General features: G+C 40.1%; 3 protein-coding genes across 3 annotated transcripts; 1 reads left to right on the top strand and 2 right to left on the bottom strand.

The window, feature by feature from the left end:
- Window positions 1-1,779: 1,779 nt before the first annotated feature.
- LOC133996740 (gastrula zinc finger protein XlCGF57.1-like) lies at window positions 1,780-7,485 on the bottom strand. The gene is made up of 3 exons (XM_062436362.1): window positions 7,192-7,485; window positions 2,728-3,861; window positions 1,780-1,946 (listed from the first exon to the last, which is right to left on the bottom strand). Exons 2-3 carry the CDS (start codon window positions 3,806-3,808, stop codon window positions 1,780-1,782), a joined length of 1,248 nt encoding a protein of 415 aa, XP_062292346.1. The 5' UTR covers window positions 3,809-3,861; window positions 7,192-7,485.
- A 3,433-nt stretch (window positions 7,486-10,918) lies between these two features.
- LOC133996739 (gastrula zinc finger protein XlCGF8.2DB-like) lies at window positions 10,919-11,985 on the bottom strand. The gene is made up of 2 exons (XM_062436360.1): window positions 11,368-11,985; window positions 10,919-11,322 (listed from the first exon to the last, which is right to left on the bottom strand). The coding sequence occupies exons 1-2, from the start codon at window positions 11,983-11,985 to the stop codon at window positions 11,068-11,070; spliced, it is 873 nt and encodes a 290-aa protein (XP_062292344.1). The 3' UTR covers window positions 10,919-11,067.
- Window positions 11,986-16,310: 4,325 nt separating this feature from the next.
- On the top strand, window positions 16,311-20,228 carry LOC133996222 (gastrula zinc finger protein XlCGF57.1-like). Its single transcript, XM_062435803.1, has 2 exons — window positions 16,311-16,573; window positions 18,513-20,228. Exons 1-2 carry the CDS (start codon window positions 16,399-16,401, stop codon window positions 19,895-19,897), a joined length of 1,560 nt encoding a protein of 519 aa, XP_062291787.1. The 5' UTR covers window positions 16,311-16,398; the 3' UTR covers window positions 19,898-20,228.
- The last annotated feature ends 1,653 nt before the right edge of the window (window positions 20,229-21,881 follow it).

The following is a 21,881-nucleotide window of genomic DNA, read 5'->3' as shown; positions in this document are numbered from 1 at the left end:
GTATACGCGACACAAACACATAACCAATGGAGGACATGGAGGCGATGGTGTACCTGCTGCTGTATGAGGCTTTCTGTCTCACACAAAGCAAGAGAAGAGAAACTAATCTCTGTAACGCTGTTGTTGGTATTTAACATTTGTGTCAAATTGACCCCGTCTGTTTTGACTGTTCCTCCCTTCCGCCCTTCTCTTTCCTACATCTCCCTTCTTCCTCCCTCCTTTCCTTCCTTCTTCCTTCCGTCTTCCTCCCTCCTTTAGTTCCTTCTACCTCCCTCCTTTCCTTCCTTCTTCCTTCCTTCTTCCTCCCTCCTTTAGTTCCTTCTACCTCCCTCCTTTCCTTCCTTCTTCCTTCCTTCCTCCCTCCCTCATTTCCTTCCTTCCTTCTTCCTCCCTTCCTTCCTTCCTTGACTTGAGGACAACAGGAGGGTTATAAATGCTGGGTTTGATTCTTGTGTGGGACGGCTCATGACTCTTCCAGTGACTCTCTGACCAATCAGTGGCCGGCAGTCTGATGACGTCACATTTAGTATCGGCTCGGCTCGCTTGGAACCTCGGCAGAGCAGATACTAAAAAAAGTACCAGGTACCAGGTACTATCCCTGATGGAGCAGCAGGTACCAGGTACTATCCCTGATGGAGCACCAGGTACCAGGTACTATCCCTGATGGAAACGCAGAAAAATCGAGCCGAATCGAGCTGGAACTGTGTAGTGGAAAAGCGCCATTAGAGTGGAGAGATACCTAAAACATGCAGGGCAGTAGTTCTCCAGGAGCAGGTTGGGGAACGCTGCTATAAGTAAAGTTTTTCTATATTTCTAAAGATCAGCTCTGCAGCTTCATTTACTGCCTCTGTTATCAACACACATCTATTTCTGAGCCACTGACAGAATCTTTTGCCACCAACATTGAAAATAAATCATTTCTCCATTGTGCAGTGTGAAAGGGTTTCAGGTTCCTCCCCTGTGAGGACTAACCCACACACTGATGGTATTTCAGCTCTGTATACCAAGCAAAGCTTTTCTCACACACACTGCAGCTGTATTGTTTTTCCATATCATGGACGGCCATGTGTGACTGCATAGTTCCCTTGTGTGCATATCTTTGACCACAAACTGGACAAGTGAATGGTTTCTCTCCTGTATGAGTTCTCATGTGTATCTGCAGGTGGGACTTATAGGGACATTTTTTACCACAGACTGAGCAGGTGAATGAGCCCTCTCCTGTGTGAGACCTCCTGTGGTTATTCATATGGCAATTCTGGTGAAATCGTTTACCACAGTCAGGGCAGCTATATGGTTTGTTGACTGTATTACATCCCATAATGCTTTCAGAGAAGTCATTATTTGTCAAAGAGTTTAATTGTGGTTCCCTGGTCTCCTTCCAAAAATCACTGTCAGCACTGTCGTCACTCTCAGGTTGGAAATGTCTCTCTGGATGTGAGATCCAGGCCGGTTCGGATTCATCAGCTTCGGTTTTCACCTGTTCAGCTAATTTAATGTCCGGAGGCTCTCCCTCTCCCTCCTGACTGACACAGTGTTCCTCCTGTTCCTCTTTAATGTACGGGGGTTCTGGGTCCTCCTGCTTTATGTGTACCCCTGTGTGTAATGACATGTGTTGGCTCAGACCTTCTGGTTCTATTGGTTGCTTACTCTCTTGCCAAAAATCACTGTCCTCACTTTTAAAAGCTTCTGAAGCCTTGAAATCAGAGGAGCATTTCCTGGTGTCCTTCCAAAAATCACTATCAGCACTGTCATCAGTATCAGGTTCTGAATGTCTGGGATCTAGCTCTGATCCTCCACAGTCCTCTCCTTCAGCTTCTGTTTCCATCTGTTGGGTTGAGCTGCCGGCTGGAGGCTCTGACCCGCCGTTCTCTCCAGTGTGACTCTGCTGGAGCTGTGATGACTCACCAACACACTGATGTTCATTGAGCTGATGATGCCAAGTGAATCTTTCATCACAGACGTTGCAGATGTAGTTTTTCTCCTTTGCGTGGACCTCCATGTGTTTGGTCAGATTTCTTCTCCATGCAAATCTTTTATCACAAATCAAGCAACTAAACTGAGTCTGTCCCGTGTGGATTCTCATGTGTTTAACTAAAGCTTCACTGGAACTAAAACCTTTGTTACAAACTGAACAGCGGGAAGGCTTTTCCTCTGAGTAACATGTAGTGTGACAACTTGAGCTTTTACCTCTGACAGTGATCTGTTCCTCAGTGTGGCTTTGATAAAGCTGTGAGGAAGACTCACCATCACACTCATGGCTTATGAGCTCCATCTCCAAAGGGAAGCTTCTTTCACAAATAATGCAGCTGTGCAGATTTTCTCCAGTATGGACAGATAGGTGTCTTGTCAGAAGTCCTCCTCTCGCAAATCCTTTCCCACAAAATAAGCAACAAAATGATTTGTCACCTGTATGATTGTCTTCAGATCTGCTGTTACACTCAGAGCTGCTGGATGTTTTCTCATCAGTTTTGCATCCTGTGTCATTTACAGACACTTTTTTACTTCTCTGATAAGTGACACCTGACTGATGCTGCCTGGTGTCTTTCCAAAATTCAATGTCAACAGTCTCGTCAGTGTCAAAAGACACTTTAGTCTTGATGTAGGTATCTGCTTTTGAATGTCTATCTGTGCAGTCTTTTCCATTTAAGTACATTTTACTCGGCTGCCAGAATTTACGACAACACTTGTGTTTTTTGATCTGATAATGCCAAGAGAATCTCCTCCCACAGTCACTGCAGCTGAAGGGTTTCACCTCTGAGTGCACTGCCATGTGTTGCACCATTATGCCTTTTTGTGTAAATTTTTTGCCACAAACAGGGCAACTGTATGGTTTCTCTCCTGTGTGTGTTCTCATGTGCACCTCCAAATGAGATCTAAACTGCCATTTGAGACCACAAACTGAGCAAGGAAATAGTTTCTTTCCTTTGTGCATTCTCAGGTGGGTTTTCAGGAGGTAATTATTGGGAAATGTTTCGTCACACTCAGAACAGGTCAGTGGTTTCTTGTGTTTTTCAAGGTAACGCTGTGAAAACTCACCAACACACTTGTGCATTTTGAGGTGTGTCTTTGCTCTGAATCTTTTGTTACAAACACTGCAGCTGAACTGTTTCTCCCCTGTGTGAGTCGCCATGTGGTAGTTTAGCGTTCCTTTGTGTGCAAATTTTTTACCACAATCTGAGCAGCTGAAAGGTTTCTCTCCTGTGTGTGTTTTCAGGTGATAGTCCAGACCTGACTTCTGAGTAAAAGATTTACCACAAACTGAACAGCTGAACGGTTTCTCTCCTGTGTGAATTTTCAGGTGGTAGTCTAGACCTGATTTTTGTACAAAACATTTACCACACACTGAGCAACTGTACGGCTTTTTTCCTGTATGAGTTCTCATGTGAACATTCAAATGTCCCCTCATTGCAAATGTTTTACCACACACAGAGCAGCGAAATGATTGGCTGTCAGGAACCTTGCAGTTTTTATCACTGTCATCACTCTCAGGTTCAGAAGAGTTTGAAGTCTTTTCATCAGTATCAGGCTGTAAATGTGTATCTGGATGTGAGTTCCTGTCTGGTTCTGATCCTCCACAGTCTCCATCAGCTTCTGTTTTTATCTCCTCAGTTAGTCTTTGATGAAGCTGTGAGGACTGAGGTTTCTCTTCATCATCTTCACTCTTCACAGGAACAGGAGAGAATGTGAACTTGATATCAGCCTCCTCCAGTCCTTGAAGCTGCTCTCCCTCCTGACTGGTCCAGACTTCCTCCTGTTCCTCTTTAATGTGTGGAGGATCTGGGTCCTCCTGGTCCATACTGGAACTCATCTTCTGCTGCTCAGGGGAAACCTCTTCTTTAGTCTCTAATGGCTGCTGGACGTCTGCAGGTAACAACAAAAACACAAACATACATTTAGAGAAAAAAATCTATTACTCATTAATTGCCTTTATTTAACATATTTATTTTCCTAAGCAGTTTCTAACCTGAATTTCTATAAATTCTATTTTATTATGACAAATATCTGCTACTAGATTTGTTCAAACTATATTAAATGTTCAGATGTTCCCCCGCTGCCCTTCTCAAACATGCCACATTTGTTGGAGAGTTCGTCAAATTTGTTATTTTATTCTAAAAATTAGGGATGCACCGATATATCAGCCAAATATCAGTTTCAACCGATATTCCCCTTGTTGACTAACATCGGTCAATACGGTACAATTTTGTGATGTCAGCGGCCGATGTTCTGTTATTAGCGATCGGACAGTCAGACTCAGACAGCAGCAGATATGGAAGTACAGAAACTTCTGCGTATTAACCCTCCTGTTGTCCTCGAGTCAAGGATGGAAGGGAGGCAGGAGGAAGGAAAAGAGGAAGGAAAGGACGGAGGAAAGAAGGCAGGAAGGAAGGTAGGAGGGAGGGAGGAAAGAAGGAAGGAGGGACGGAGAGAGAAAGGAAAAGAGGAAGGGAGTAGGAAGGAAAGAAGGACAGAGGAAAGAAGGAAGGGAAGAAGGTAGAGGGGAGGAAAGAGAGAGAGAAGGAGGGAGGGAGGAAAGAAGGAAGGGAGGAAGGAGGGAAGGAAGGAAGGAAAGGAGGGAGGAAGGAAGGAAGGGAGGAAAGAAGGAAGGAAGGAAGGTAGGAGGGAGGGAGTAAAGAAGGAAGAAGGGAGGGAGGGAGAAAGGAAAAGAGGAACGAAGGAAAGAAGGACAGAGGAAAGAAGGAAGGGAGGAAGGTAGGGGGGAGGAAAGAAAGAGAGAAGGAGGGAGGGAGGAAAGACGGAAGGGAGGAAGGAAAGAAGGGGGATGGGAGAAGGAAAGCAGGAAGGGAGGAAAGAAATAGGAAGGAAAGAAAGAGAGAAGGAGGGAGGAAGGAAAAGAGGAAGGAAAGAAGGACAGAGAAAAGAAGGAAGGGAGGTAGGTAGGGGGGAGGAAAGAAAGAGAGAAGGAGGCAGAGAGGAAAGACGGAAAGGAGGAAGGAAAGGAAGGAAGGAGGGAAGGAAAGAAGGGGGATGAGAGAAGGAAAGCAGGAAGGGAGGAAAGAGATAGGAAGGAAAGTGAGAAAGTGAGAAGGAGGGAGGGAGGAAAGACGGAAGTAAGGAAGGAAGGAAAGTCAACAGTCAAAACAGGCGGGGTCAATTTGACCCAGGAGGACGACACAAAGGTTAAGGAGGTAATTGAACAGCAGGCTGAAGGGATTTTGAAGCAGTTTTTCAAAAAGACAAAAAATCATTTCTTGTAAAAGTTAAAGATCGTGTAATGATGTGCTGAACAGTTCAGTTATTGTTATATATTTATTATTATTACAATTATTTCTTTGTTTCACTGTGAAATAAATAACAACAAAATATGATAACATTTAAATAAATAAAAAATCTGTATCGAAATATATCAGGCGCCCTCCTGAACCTGTGAATCAATCAACCTGTCAATCACCACGTAGCCACGCCCTAATGCATACCCTGCTTTATCGTCACATATAAAATCAGGGAGGCCAAAATGTCCCAAATGAACATCATACTGCATTGAAGAAGGCTTTAAACTAGCGATTGAGACCATAAACACATTTTGAAAACGTTTACTGAGGTTAGAAATCAAGTGAGAAGTTGGTGAATTCTCCATTGACTTGTATAGAGACGGAAGTCCTTTTGACACCAAAACGGTCGCCCCCTGGTGGCCTTTTGATAGAATGCAGTTTTAAGTTACTTCCGCGTTGGCCTCATTTTTTTTTTTTTTTAAGTTGACTGGTCACGTGTTATTTTGTAGTTGGCAGGATGTGATTAATTGATTATAAAAACTGTTGGTGATTAATTCTGTCTGTCAAACTAATAAATGAATCGTTACCGCTCCAGCAGTAATGATCTTACAGGTTCACAATGTTTCAGATCTGTCTTAAACCAACATGTTTATGTTTACTGTAATGATTCCTCCTGTTCATACTGACCATTAGAAGATCCCTTCATCATGTTTACTGTAATGATTCCTCCTGTTCATACTGACCATTAGAAGATCCCTTCATCATGTTTACTGTAATGATTCCTCCTGTTCATACTGACCATTAGAAGATCCCTTCATCATGTTTACTGTAATGATTCCTCCTGTTCATACTGACCATTAGAAGATCCCTTCATCATGTTTACTGTAATGATTCCTCCTGTTCATACTGACCATTAGAAGATCCCTTCATCATGTTTACTGTAATGATTCCTCCTGTTCATACTGACCATTAGAAGATCCCTTCATCATGTTTACAATGGAAGTGATGGAGGACTAAACCCACAGTCCTCCTTCTGTGGAAACATGGATTTAAAAGTTGATCTGAAGCTTCAGTCAAATCTTCATCTTCAGTGTTTTTAGTAGTAAAGTCTTTGTGTTACTATGGTTACAGCACAGCTCAACAGGGAAACACTAAGAGGGAATCTGATGCTAAAAAGACTGTAAATGCTACTACAACAAAAAGTACTATAACTACTGTAACTAGTCCTGCTGCAAAAAGTACTACTACAACTGCTACTACAAAAAGTACTACTACTACTACTGTTACTACTACATAAAGTACTACTACTACTGTTACTACTACATAAAGTACTACTACTACTGTTACTACTACAAAAAGTACTACTACTACTGTTACTACTACATACAGTAATACTACAACTGCTACTACAAAAAGTACTACTACTACTGTTACTACTACATAGAGTACTACTACAACTGCTACTACAAAAAGTACTACTACTACTGTTACTACTACATAGAGTACTACTACAACTGCTACTACAAAAAGTACTACTACTACTGTTACTACTACAAAAAGTACTACTACTACTACTGTTACTACTACATAAAGTACTACTACTACTGTTACTACTACATAAAGTACTACTACTACTGTTACTACTACATAAAGTACTACTACTACTGTTACTACTACATAAAGTACTACTACTTCATTTACTTTCCACTCAGTGAATGTGTCACACTGTGGATTTAGTCCCAATCCTCCAGTTTATAATGTTTATAATGTTTATAATGTTTATTCTGTTTATAATGTTTATAATGTTTATTCTGTTTATAATGTTTATACCGTTTATAATGTTTATAATGTTTAAACGGTTTATACTGAATATTAAAACCTATGTTATTATGAGTCAGTATAAACAGGATGAACCTCTCTACTGTTCATGTGGACACCTGACTGCTGCTTTAATACTCACCAGCACAAAGAAAACCAACCTGCTCTCAGCAGCTTGACGTCGGGATCTAAAACCAAATCCAGTAGTTTCCGTTTGTGATCGATCTTCTTTTCAACTCCAGATATTGATTCCTCGAAATGTTCAAACAGATCAGCGCGAGCTTCATTTATCAGCCGCCGTTTGAATAAATCTTTAAGTTCCTGAATTCTGGACATTTTCTACAGATCGTAGAGTCAAAGAAGAGAAAACTACACTCTGAACTTCTTCTCTTATTTCCATTTTTATCACATCTTCACTCAGCTCGTGCAGCTATCATCAGCTAACTGCGCCGCAACCCGGAAACACAAACGCAACTCTACAGGCCTTCAGAGTAAAAGCGGAGTGTCGTTACTTTCTTCTTCTATTGGTTTTTATTGGCGGTTTGAACTGTTAGGTGCATTTACCTCCTTCTACTGGACTGGAGTGGAACATGAGCTGGTCAGAAATATATAAAAATAAATAAATAATTATATATATTTTTTAACCTTCGTGTCGTCCTCCCGGGTCCAATTGACCCCCGTCTGTTTTGACTGTTCCTTCTTTCCTCTGTCTGTCCTTCCTCTGTCTTTCCTCCCTTCTTCTTTCCTTCCTTTCCTCCTTCCTTCCTCCCTCCTTTCCTTTCTTCTTCCTTCCTCCCTCCTTCCTTCCTTCCTCCCTCCGTCCTTCTCTCTTTCTTTCCTTCACTCTTTCCTCCCTTCCTTTTTTCCCCCACCCTCCTACCTTCCCTCCTTTCCTTTCTTGTTCCTTCCTTCCTTCCTTCCTCCCTCCTTTCCTTCCTTCCCTCGTTCCTCCCTCACTCCCTTCCCTCCTTCCTCCCTACCTTAAATCCAATTTATATTTATCTTATTCTACACGTTTATTTGCTTTCCTCTTGCTTTTCATAATTACGTCTCTTTTTAATTTTTCAGACTGTGTACAGCACTTCTAACTGGTAAAAGAAAGTATGATCACATAACATCAGTACTGACCTGTCTTCATTTGTGTTTTTTTGGTGTCAAAAGGACTTCCGTCTCTATACAAGTCAATGGAGAATTCACCAACTTCTCACTTGATTTCTATCCTCAGTAAACGTTTTCAAAATGTGTTTATGGTCTCAATCGCTAGTTTAAAGCCTTCTTCAATGCAGTATGATGTTCATTTGGGACATTTTGGCCTCCCTGATTTTATATGTGACGATAAAGCAGGGTATGCATTAGGGCGTGGCTACGTGGTGATTGACAGGTTGATTGGTTCACAGGTTCAGGAGGGCGCCTCATGCTCCTCCTGATGCCCATATAAGTAGAATCCCTGTTTTATTTTTCCCAGCATGCACCTGAAATGTTCAAGATGGCGCTGCTCAGATCCGAAACTATTGGCCTCCGAGCAGCAGTCCACAAACCAATGGGTGACGTCACTGATGTTACGCCCATTATATATAGTCTATGGATTTAACTGACAGTAAATAAGACTTAGTGTCAGGGAAAGAAAGAAATAAGACAAAACACATTTTCCAAACTCACTGTATCCGTGTATATTTATTTAAAGAATATGATTACATAACTGCAGGTCCAGTTACAGTTTACATTCACAGAGTGTAAGCATATAGAGTTAAGCATTCATTCAACATGATATCTTTGAGAAACATATGTACATTTACAATGTTTTGAGCTAATAATCCCCTTTATGTCAGCTATCCCGTATCTGGATCTCTGCTAGAGATCCGACTGAAACCTTAAAGGAGACCTATTATGCTCATTTCCAGCTCTATATTTTAATTTTTGGAATCCAATAGACTAGTTTCACATGACTCAGAGTTAAAAAAAAAAAAACCTCCTTATTTATCTTCTACTGGTCCTTTATGCAGCCGCTCAGTTCAGCCTCTGTCTGAAACAGGCCGTTCTAGCTCCTGTCTCTTTAAGGCCCCAGATGAGCCCACTCTGCTCTGATTGGTCAGCACTAAAGCACTTTGTGTTACATTGTATTTGTATGAAAAGTGCTACAAATAGAGTTTGACTGGTTGATTGATTAATAGATAGATCAATCTGTAACCGGCCAACATCGGCTCGGGCTGAAAGTACAAAAAACATTGGAAACAGTGTTCAGAACAATCTGTTACTTCTACATTCATTCACCTCATTTGACACTTTGGTCACGTTTAATATAAACATACTGCATCGTAACATTATACATGACTGAAAATAAGGAAAAGCATAATAGGTCCCCTTTAAAGTAGTTTTATTTCAGCACCAGTAGAGAGTCGGAGGGGAGAAAGGAGACGATATGCAGCAGAGACTCTAGCTGAGACTCCTGTGTTGCTACCAGCTCACGCCAACTTCAAAGAATAATAGTAAACTAAACTTCTATTAATATGACCTTCTTTCTCCCTCCTTAAGTTTGAATTCATGCCATAAATAAATGTTTCAAAACTTTTTACATACAGCATGCGAGCACTTAGGAATTAAACGTATCATCTAAATGTTTCCGTTCACCGCTCGGTCATAGAAACCAACCGAACAGGAATCAGGTTTCTCTAATAAATGATGACAAGAGTATCAGCGGATTAACTGTTCAGTGTTCCTCATGCTCACAACTATTAACAAGTAAACATGTTTTTAAATCCATCATTCATTTTCACACCCCTCCCTCTCACACACCAAAAGGCAAATAGTCATTGTGGCTCTTTCTGGAAATGTCTAAATTATGGCTGAAACCTCAGATTATTTTACTACTTGCATTTTTTCTAACATAATGGGCCTCGCAAGATCATTTTCATATTTTTATCCTTTATCTGTGGATCTAATCATTAGCTTCAACAATGTCCATATCATGTTCTACTGTTTGTGGGCATGTTTCATTCATAAAAAAAATTCCCAAAGTGTAAAAACAAGAATTTCACAATGTAGAGCATTAAAGGGATGGTTCGGTGTAATTTCGACCTAGCATCATATGCACCATGACGTCTATCTAACCCTCTATCTACACTGGTGGGTCCGTTAGCGCCTGTACTAAACCATTCGGCTGATGGCTCTAACTCCACCAGTCTGCAACAAAATGAAAAAAAACAACGGAGCGGGTGGTTAGATAGATGTCATGGTGCATATGACGCTAGGTCAAAATTACGCCGAACCATCGCTTTACGGACTGCTTTCAGAAATCAGCGGAAAAACTAATAAGTTTAGTCGTAAAAACATTAATATGACTTTGTGTCATCAGAGCAGCTCCGTACCGCGACAGCAATAAAGCAATTACTAACATTTAGAAGCTTCTGCATCTAATGTCAATAAAAATGATAACTCTAAATACAAAACTGATTCTTGAGAATTACGAGAGATTCTTGCATGAGGCCCACTAATTCAAAATATTATTACTTTTTATTAATTGTCCTATTGTTTAAATTAGTCTGTGATTCATTTTCTGTTGGTTGACTGATTGTTGCAGCTCCAATAATAAATAAAGCAATCCTAGAATATGTAATCCATAACTGTCTGACAGCCAACCTTTCTTAGACAAGCTGAGAGAATTAACAGCAGCTGAAACCTGGATGTTCTGTTTCAAAGCTGTTACGGTGATGAACTTTAGGTTTAAATCTGACTAATGTTCACTGTCAGCTTGTTTTAACAGTCACTCAATACTTTTTACTGCCAGCTTTGTCTGAAAAAACAACCCATATGGCCTTAAAGCTGATCCTGAATGATCCAGTTGTCATTCATGTCAGCTTGGACATAGTTCAGGAACTTGGTTAGAAGATGATGGGACCGTACAGATAGTTTGTGAGACAGTCTTATTGAACTTCAAAATGACACTTTTCATTCACTGTCTTTGTAAAAGCATATCTGTAAATTTAGGATTGTTCTTTAAAGAGAACAAACTGTCTAAAGATTAAGCGCATGAGTGATTTTTGACAAGTAACTTCTTGTTGAATCCTTTGCCACAAATGCTGCATTTGTACAGTTTCTCCCCGGTGTGGATCGTCATGTGTTCGGTGAGATGAACGTTTTGTTTAAAACTCTTACCACAAACTGAGCAACTGAACGGTTTCTCTCCTGTGTGAATCCTCATGTGCGTCTTCAGATTGCCCTTGAGGCTAAATGTTTTACTGCACTCAGTGCAGCTAAATGATTCCTTGGCAGTAACCTTTTTCTCAGTTTGGCTTTGACGGATTTGTGAGGACTCACCGACACACTTGTGTGTTTTGAGCTGCGTGTACCACGTGAATCTTCTGTCACAAATACTGCAGCTGAATCGCTTCTCCTCTGTGTGGACAGACATGTGCAGTGTCATACGTCTTTTATGGGCAAATCTTTTATCACAAAATGGGCAACTGAACGGTTTCTCTCCCGTATGAATTCTAACGTGTAGCTGCAGAGTTCCTTTCTGACTGAAGCTTTTGCCGCAGAATGAGCATTCAAATGGTTTCTCTCCGGTGTGAATTCTCATGTGTGCCAAAATGTTTCCGCTGCAACTGAAACGCTTCTGACAAACGGAGCAACTAAATGGTTTCTCCCCTGTATGGGTTCTCATGTGGCTCATCAGATGATCCCTGCGGCAAAATGTTCTTCCACATTCAGAGCAGCTATATGATTCCTTGTCGGTATTACTTTGAATATCACTTTCATCATCATCTTCCGGAGAGTTTACACCTGCCTGAGGTTCACAGATCTCCTTCCAATCATCACTGTAATCAGTCTCAGTTTCTAAAGCTTTATCATAAGGAGCTGGTTTTAGAGGACTATCTGGATCCACATTGCTGGTTGATTCTGATCCTGTATGAATGTTACTGTTAGTCATGTCTCTCATATTGCTACTGATGGTTTTCTTTCCTGTGTGGATTCTCATGTGTCTGCTAACATCTCCACTATACCTGAATGTTTTATTACAAACTGAGCAACTGAAAGGTTTTTCTCCTGTGTGAAGTCTCATGTGACTGATTGAGTTTCCCTTTTGAGAAAATCTTTTGCCACAAAATGTGCAGCTAAATGGTTTCTCTCCCGTGTGAATTCTCATGTGTGCATTCAGATGTGGCCTCCGGCCAAATCTTTGGCCACATTCAGAGCAACTAAATGATCTCTGGACAGGGTTACAGCCCACATCACCTAAAGGGTCTTCATTATTTTTAAGAGTATTTGAACATGGAGGTTTCCTGTTCTGTGTCCAATCATCATCACTGTCATCTGTCTCAGAAGAGTCTGAAGTCTTGTCAGCACAAACTGGTTGTAAATGTGTATCTGGGTGTGAGTTCCTGTCTGGTTCTGATCCTCCACAGTCCTCTCCTTCAGCTTCTGTTTTTATCTCCTCAGTTAGTGTTTGATGAAGCTGTGAGGACTGAGGTTTCTCTTCATCATCTTCACTCTTCACAGGAATAGGAGTGAAAGTAAACTTGGTGATATCAGCCTCCTCCAGCCCTTGAAGCTGCTCTCCCTCCTGACTGGTCCAGAGTTCCTCTTGTTCCTCTTTAATGTGTGGAGGATCTGGGTCCTGCTGGTCCAGACTGGGACTCCACTCCTGCTTCTCTTCTTCACCAATGATCACTTTTCGCACATCTAAAGGTAAAGCTGAAACACAGACAGACAGCTGTTAATGTAAGCTTGATCATTATATTCTATGTTAAAGGTACTCTGTGGAGTTTTCAGGGTAATATTAGGGACAAACAAGATTTTTTTCTTAAGATAATTCACCATCATCATCACCTTAATTGTCAAACTCAGAGTCCAGTTTAAAAAGACACACACTATATAAAAAAGACATAAGATAAATAGAAAAATGAAAGCATTGCATTAGTTATAGAAGATATTCATACCAGTGTTTCCATATAGGAGACTAGTAATGTATAGATCTATGCTGTTCTGAAAAACGTTCAGGTGACAAATAAATGTGTACACTGGAGCACGACGGTGGTTGAGTGGTTTAAACTTGGTTCATAAGGGAGCTGTATATGAGTACAATTCTCATAATGATAAATCTACAACAGTCTGAGCAGAACAAGGTGGAAGATGGTTGCCAATAACTCTAAACAAGCTGTCAAACACAAAGAGAACAACACTTGCATTTAGCTGCATGCCATTGTTGTTTCTTCTTCTTCCTCCATTAAAATGCTGCGCTACTGCCAGCATCTGTTTTAACTAGGTGGGGAGTTCTGGTCCTCTGCAATGATGCCAACGTGGAAGTAACTTAAAACTGCATTCTATCAAAAGGCCACCAGGGGGCGACCGTTTTGGTGTCAAAAGGACTTCCGTCTCTATACAAGTCAATGGAGAATTCACCAACTTCTCACTTGATTTCTAACCTCAGTAAACGTTTTCAAAATGTGTTTATGGTCTCAATCGCTAGTTTAAAGCCTTCTTCAATGCAGTATGATGTTCATTTGGGACATTTTGGCCTCCCTGATTTTATATGTGACGATAAAGCAGGGTATGCATTAGGGCGTGGCTACGTGGTGATTGACAGGTTGATTGGTTCACAGGTTCAGGAGGGCGCCTCATGCTCCTCCTGATGCCCATATAAGTAGAATCCCTGTTTTTATTTTTCCCAGCATGCACCTGAAATTTTCAAGATGGCGCTGCTCAGATCCGATACTATTGGTCTCCGAGCAGCAGTCCACAAACCAATGGGTGACGTCACGGATGTTACGTCCATTTTATATACAGTCTATGGTTTTAACCGTACAGACTACAACGCCAAGCTGGCCTTTTCATATTTACACACTCAAGATGACATTTTGAATGTTTGCAGAGGAGAGAAATGCTGTTTAAGTCTGAACGGAGAGAAGAAGATGTGTTTACCAATTTAGCAGCTTAGTGTGGACACAGTCTTAATCAGTCAATTGATTATCATTGGATCTGTGACGTTGCAGACCAACTTTCAATATATTTATATCGCTGTTTTTGTCATAAATCCCAAAAAATATTCAGCTTAATATAAAGGAAGAAATCCAGTTTATATTAATTATTATATATTAACTTTAGAGAAACTGGAACACTGTAACTGAACTTTTTCTTCATTTCTTTGCTAAAAAAATAAATTTTTCTATTGATTGTTTAAGTTCTACATGAAGTTTAAAAGTTGATCACAACATTATTACATCACTTCCTGTTTGGTAGCATAGACGTATGATTCAAAGTATGAACGTAGAGCTGCAACAAACTGTTTTTATTACTGATTCATCTGTGGATTATTTTCTTGATTAATCAGTTAGATTAATTTATAAAATGTCAGAAAATGGTGAAAGTGCTGATCACTGTTTCCCAAAGCCCAAAGCAATGTGCTCAGATGTCTGTTTACTGTCATAACGACTAAATAACCCAGAAAATATTCATATTTAATGAGGTGGAATCAGAGAATTTGGACTTTTTCCTTTTTATAAAGACTCCAAACAAAACATAAATGATCAAAGTATTAGTTGATTAATTTAGTAGTTAACAACTTATTGATTCATTGACTGATCGCTGCAACTCTACATGAATTAATCATTTTCTATGTGTATTTATTGTCTGTAAGTGAAGCTACTACACACTCTGAGTCCATGACACATTTCCCCTAGAGGACAATAAAGTATATTTTATTCTATTCGATCATAAAAATTAAACTGTTGCAGCTTTGTCCACAGTTTTAAACACTTTACATTTGTTTTACTTTCATTTTTAAAAGCATCTTACTCTGAAACTGTTATTAGTTTATAAACTATCAGACCAACTTCCTGTTTCTGCAGCTGACAATCAGATATTTCACTGTGAGTTTGTTTTAATATCATGATGACTAAACCAAAGAGGCTGCAGTGAGTCACACAGAGAACACTTTAACAACTAAAACCCAACATGCACAGAGACTAAATAAAGCTTCTACCAGACTAACATTAGCTTAGCTCTCCCTGCAGCCTTTCTGTGTTTTCAGCAGTAAAATCCGCACAAACCTTCAGTTCTCAGCTTCGTTTCAGGGTTTGAAACATGCAACACTTCCCGGTGTCGGTCCATCTCTCCTCCTCCTCTACACTGAATGCTGCCGTTTCTCTGCGCTTATTTACAGCCAGGCAGCGGATTCACTGCGCTCACTGCTCGCATCCTGAAAGCAGGAAACATACCACGCTTCAAAATAAAAGCATCTCCAGCTGTTTTTGATATTCAGAAATAAAAATAAAACGCATGCTGAAAGAAAACAACTACAGTCAAAAAGACTTAAAATGATGCAGAATAATGGAGGTGTGCAGTAAAGTTAAACCGGAAACACTTCTTCTTCTTCTTCTTCTTCTCCTTCATGCTGCAGCTTGTAGGTTCATACCGCCCCCTGCTGGCTGAGAGTGGGACTCACAACGGTTCCTTTATATACACTGCTCCAAAAAATGATCATCACTCATAATACTGCAGTACTTTTACTGTAATACTGCATACTACATCGCTCATAATACTGCAGTACTTTTACTGTAATACTGCATACTACATCACTCATAATACTGCAGTACTTTTACTGTAATACTGCATACTACATCACTCATAATACTGCAGTACTTTTACTGTAATACTGCATACTACATCACTATAATACTGCAGTACTTTAACTGTAATACTGCATACTACATCACTATAATACTGCAGTACTTTTACTGTAATACTGCATACTACATCACTCATAATACTGCAGTACTTTTACTGTAATACTGCATACTACATCACTCATAATACTGCAGTACTTTACTGTAATACTGCATACTACATCGCTCATAATACTGCAGAACTTTTACTGTAATACTGCATACTACATCACTCATAATACTGCAGTACTTTTACTGTAATACTGCATACTACATCACTCATAATACTGCAGTACTTTTACTGTAATACTGCATACTACATCACTATAATACTGCAGTACTTTAACTGTAATACTGCATACTACATCACTATAATACTGCAGTACTTTTACTGTAATACTGCATACTACATCTCTCATAATACTGCAGTACTTTTACTGTAATACTGCATACTACATCACTATAATACTGCAGTATTTATTGTACATTGCTGTATTAATACTTTAACTGCAGTAAACGATCTGAGAACTGAGGTGTTTTATTTTGATATGTCATCAGCTTTAATTTTGAAAAGTGCCCCGGAAGTCCATGTTAGTGTTAGTGTTGCAGTGAGAGCAGAGTTTGGTGAACACAGCTTCTAATAAGAGCAGAAAAGCGTCAGTATTAGTTTAGTGTGAGCTGTGTGTAACATGTGCAGCCTTCAGAGTGTGAAGCTTTTCGTCCAGCAGCGGCTAACTGCGGCTGTGGAGGAGATATTTGGACATTTAGACAAAACAATAACCGAGTATGAAGAGGAGATCCACCGCAGACACCGCAGGCTGCTGGACGAGCTTTTAAAAGCTGAAACAAAGCAGCGAAAAGCAGGTTTGTTGTCTTTATGTTGCTGAAACATGTTGATGCTCTGATCATGTGACCGTAGGGTTGCCGACTTTCTCTCCTCCAAATGAGGGACACTGTGTTTTGGGTGCGCGCAGGTACCAGTGCAGGCCCCAGAGCGCGCGCGTGCACCCAGCAGGTGGCCCACAGTTATTAGCCATACCATAAACCTACTGATTTCACAGTTTAGTAACACAAACCCATACTGTACTTGCTTAGATGTGAGGTTTACAGTAACATGCCACAGACACTGGAAAGCTTTAGGCCTAAACCAAACTAATAATAATAATGATAATAATGCATTTTATTTAAAGGCGCCTTACAAGGCACATAAAACACAACAACAGTACATCAAACAATATAAATCAGGTAACATTTTAGTTCAAAGATAAAGAATAAATATGAATGTGACTATAAAGCATCAGTACAATAAATAAACAAGAACGTGATGCATAGTTAGTGTGAGACAGAGTATGCTGCTCTATAGGAGCGTTTTCAGGAGGGATTTAAAGGTGGAAACAGAGTCAGAAGTGTGAATGTCTGGTGGGAGAGAGTTCCTGAGGGGGGGGGCGGGGGGGCAGATCGGCTGAAGGCTCTTGACCCCATGATGGTGGTTAAGTTGGCAGATGGGGCAAAGAGCTGGTTGGCAAGGTCCTTGGGAGGTCCATATCATGTTATATATTTTATAAATAGAAATATTTCATTATAACTTTTGCATGTAGGGTGCAGAAGTTTTTGTTATCATCCATCTGTATTAAATGTTGGTCTCTCAAACAAGTTCATGTGTTGTTTGGACCAGTTTCTGGCTTTATTCTATTATTCTTTCTTGTCTGTCTTACTGTTGTAATCATCAGTTGCCATCAGTGTCTTTGTTGTCTGCCTCTCTGTTTCTGTTGCTATCCTCAGTCGGGCTTTCTCATGGACCTTCCCTTACCTTGCAGTAAATGACAGAAATATATATATATATATATATATATATATATATATAGGTTTTATAAATAAGCAATTACAATAAATGTAAATAACAAAGCAAAAGAAGACTCACCATCTAGGGCTTCTTCTGGAGGCTTGATAAGAGCTGCAAACATTACTTATTAATACATTATTTCCCTGAATATGGCCAAACATTAAACAAGTTCATACAATGTAAGAAACTCCTGCAAAGATATTCAGATAACAATAACAGTATTTAATTGGTACTGCTCCTTTCATTAATGTTTAAACTCATAGTGCTTCAGTATTAATAACAGAGCACAGAATTCCCCCTGCAGTGATTTATGTGGTCGGGTGGATGTTTACCATATTTACATATAATCCAATACATTATATCAACACTTAATATCATTATGAAACCCCTGAGGTGCTTCCTTGTTAACCTGTCAATCACCACGTAGCCACGCCCTAATGCATACCCTGCTTTATCGTCACATATAAAATCAGGGAGGCCAAAATGTCCCAAATGAACATCATACTGCATTGAAGAAGGCTTTAAACTAGCGATTGAGACCATAAACACATTTTGAAAACGTTTACTGAGGTTAGAAATCAAGTGAGAAGTTGGTGAATTCTGGCGTTGGATCCCGTGAGTGAGAACACGATGTGCACGATCTTCCAGAACATAAAGTGTAAAGCAAGAAGGTCCAACTCCTAATTCCATACTACTCACAGTCACCATCTTTCTCAGCTCATCTCCACCAGTAGCGACACAGTATCTCCTTGATCATATTGAAAATCATACTTTCTGGATTTCTGAATACCCTGGTATACTGTGATGCATTGATACTATCCGAGCACAGTTTGTAGTATGAGCATTTCATGTCCATTGCAAGACCTTGTAGTCAAGTCAGTGTTGTAAAAATATGGTTATTAAGTTTGATTAAACACAGGTTGTTATATTTACATTAATAGCTGCCCGTCTGTGTTTCAGCTTTACCTTTAGATGTGCAAAAAGTGATCATCGGTGATGAGCGTCAGGAGAGAAACTCCACTCTGGACCAGGAGGAACCAGATCCTCCACACATTAAAGAGGAACAGGAGGAAGTCTGGACCAGTCAGGAGGGAGAGCAGCAAGGACTGGAGGAGGCTGACATCACCAAGTTCACATTCACTACTGTCCCTGTGAAGAGTGAAGATGATGAAGAGAAACCTCAGTCCTCACAGCTTCATCAAAGACAAACCGAAAATATGATAACAGAAGCTGATGGAGAGGACTGTGGAGGATCAGAACCAGACAGGAACTTGGTCCTTCATAGAGGTACGACACATATCGCTGGGAAAAATGTGTTTCGTGTTTTTAGTTGCTCTGAGTGTGGTAAATCATATCACTACAGTTACCTTCTGGAGAGACACATGAGAACTCACACAGGAGAGAAACCATTTAGTTGCTTGTTATGTGGAAAAGAATTTACTCATAAAGGACACGTGACCCAACACATGGCTGTTCACTCAGCGGAGAAACGATTCAGCTGTCGTCTGTGTCACAAAAGATTCACCTGGCGTTCACAGGTCAAAAACCACAAGTGTGTTCGGAAGTATTCACGGCCTCATCAAAGCCACACTGAAGATAACAGAGAGTCAGAGCCTCCAGCCAGCAGCTCAACTGAACAGATAAAAACAAAAGCTGACGGAGAGGACTGTGGAGGATCAGAACCAGACAGGAACTCACATCCAGATACACATTTACAACCTGATACTGCTCACAAGACTCCAGACTCTTCTGACGCTGACACTGACGACAGTGATGAATGGAAGGACACCAGTGAAGCTCAGTCAGATTTAAAGTTTCCTGTGAGTTGTAATACTAGCAAGAAATTATTTAGCTGCTCAGAGTGTGGTAAGAAATTTAGCCATAAGGGAAACCTTGTCATACACCGGAGGATGCACACAGGGGAGAAACCATTCAGCTGCTCAATTTGTGGTAGAAGTTTTTCAAGTGAGGGATCTCTTAGGAGACATATGATCATTCACACAGGAGAGAAACCCTTTCGTTGCACACTTTGTGGTAAATCTTTTACTCAGTCAGGTCTACGCTACCACCTGAAAACTCACACCAAACCCTTTAGTTGCTCAATTTGTGATGAAAGGTTCAACCAGGAGATGACTTTGCAACTACACATGAGAATCCACACAGGAGAGGAAACATTTAGCTGCTCTGAATGTGGTAAACAATTTGGCTTCAAAAGATACTTGCAGAGACATATGAGAATCCACACAGGAGAGAAACCATTTAGCTGCTCCTTTTGTTGTTTTAGATTCAACAAAAAGGCAAATTTGAAGAGACACATGAGAATTCATTCAAGAGAAACTGTTTAAGTGCTCAGTTTGTTCTAAAAAGATGTGGTTTCAGACTTTACTGAACATTAAACAATGATGATGATTGGAAGGAGACCAGTGAACCTCATTCAGGGTTAGACGTTTTCTTTTCAGGTGATACTGGCTTAAAAACATGTTCATCAAGGAGAGAAACGTTTCTGTTTGTAATGATCATTTCACACAAGTGGAAGTCTCAGCGAATGTGTTAGAGGTAGAGTCAGTCATTTTGGAGAAAGATTGTTAATATTTGAACTAAACACCTGTAATGGGAATTCTTATTATTCATCTTCTCTGATACAAATGAGTAACTATTGGAGCTTTTCCACTACACAGTTCCAGCACGACTCGACTCGACTCTGTTTTCTTTGCGTCTCCATCAGGGATAGTACCTGGTACCTGCTCCTCCATCAGGGATAGTACCTGGTACCTGCTCCTCCATCAGGGATAGTACCTGGTACCTGCTCCTCCATCAGGGATAGTACCTGGTACCTGGTACTTTTTTAGTATCTGCTCTGCTGAGGTTCCAAGCGAGCCGAGCCGATACTAAATGTGACGTCATCAGACTGCCGGCTGCTGATTGGTCAGAGAGTCGCTGGAAGAGTCATGAGCCGTCCCACACAAGAATCAAACCCGGCATTTTTAAATACCAACAACAGCGTTACAGAGATTAGTTTCTCTTCTCTTGCTTTGTGTGAGACAGAAAGCCTTAAAGCTTCTTAATATAGAATACTGACAGAACAGTTGGCAAACAAATTCACTCATTCCTCATCATCATCACCAGGCTGACTGACAGCAGACATTTACTGAACTAAAACAACATGCATGTCGGCAAGAAATCCAATCCATTGTTTATTGAGTAATTGCTACAGTTAATAAGTTCAAAACACATATACAGTGTACTATTTGTGTTTTAAACAGCTTTTGGTTCAGACTATGCTTCTCTTAATCATTAATGTATTCACTGGCGCAGATATTTGAATACCTTAGAACGAATTGCTTGACGTTTGATATTCGTTGGAACTTGATATTTTTGCCCTAGCACACAGAACGGACAGCCAGCGGACTCTGAGGAGATATTAAATAACTGGGTTAATAATCACTGACTCTACCTCTCATGTTTTATTGCAAAGGTTTGTCCTGGTGTTTTATCAATAGAGTTTTACTATTAATCATGCTGTGTGTTTGTGGTATTATCAGCAGCAAGTGATCCTGGAAATGTATACATTGAAATGACTATCAGCAGGAATGTTAAAGGAAACACGAGCAGAACTGACTGAGAGCTTTGCTGTTGGAAAAAAGTTATTAAGTTATTAAGGAAAGAATACAAAAGGAAGAAATGAGATGGGACTGAAAGCAGTAATAAGATGAAGCTCCATCCTGTCACTGTAGTCAAGAAGTTAAAAAAAAAAAGTTTAATATTTGTTAAGAAAATGAATGTTATAGAAAAATATGTGAAAGAAATTCCTCCATGTATTAAGAGGTTTTCATGTCAGGAGTGATGGTGATGATTACTGTTGTGTGTAATATAGATGCTGCTTTTATAATTGTTCATGTTTTTTTGTCATGAGCTATGATCTTGAAATAAAAGTGACTGAATAAAGTGAATAGTTTTGTGTTTCATTTACAGGTTTTGTCTCTTAAACTTCATGTTAGGAAATAATGAAGTGTGAGAGCCTTAATGATCTGATTAGTATGTTCCAGCTGACTTCTGCTCTGTTGTTCTGAGTATTATGAATGACATTACCAATCATTTTGTATAATTAGGGATATTCACTTGCATGTTAATGTATTAATTATAAATACCATCAGAAACTGATCTAAATAGTGCTACTACAACCTCTAATAGGTGTCCGTATGTTTATAAGACTGCTGTAGAAGAAAGTCTCATTTTCGTCCTTCGTTAAATTGTAAAGCACGTCAGAGAAAGCAGACACACGCTGGTCAAGTGTCTTTTTGAATATTACTCCAACAGACACAGACCTGA

Source organism: Scomber scombrus, chromosome 16 (assembly GCF_963691925.1).
Source record: "Scomber scombrus chromosome 16, fScoSco1.1, whole genome shotgun sequence".
Taxonomy (NCBI): Eukaryota; Metazoa; Chordata; class Actinopteri; order Scombriformes; family Scombridae; genus Scomber; species Scomber scombrus.
This window is presented reverse-complemented; position numbering and strand designations above follow the sequence as displayed.

Coding starts and splice junctions, on each gene's coding strand:
- LOC133996740 (XM_062436362.1), bottom strand. CDS start 3,808: ATGAGTTCCAGTATGGACCAGGAGGACCCAGATCCTCCACACATTAAA. Junction 1,947..2,727: donor ACCCTTCAGCTGCAGTGACT/GTGGGAGGAGAT, acceptor CTGTGATGAAAG/ATTCACTTGGCATCATCAGC.
- LOC133996739 (XM_062436360.1), bottom strand. CDS start 11,985: ATGAGAGACATGACTAACAGTAACATTCATACAGGATCAGAATCAACC. Junction 11,323..11,367: donor AGCTCAAAACACACAAGTGT/GTCGGTGAGTCC, acceptor ACTGAGAAAAAG/GTTACTGCCAAGGAATCATT.
- LOC133996222 (XM_062435803.1), top strand. CDS start 16,399: ATGTGCAGCCTTCAGAGTGTGAAGCTTTTCGTCCAGCAGCGGCTAACT. Junction 16,574..18,512: donor AACAAAGCAGCGAAAAGCAG/GTTTGTTGTCTT, acceptor TCTGTGTTTCAG/CTTTACCTTTAGATGTGCAA.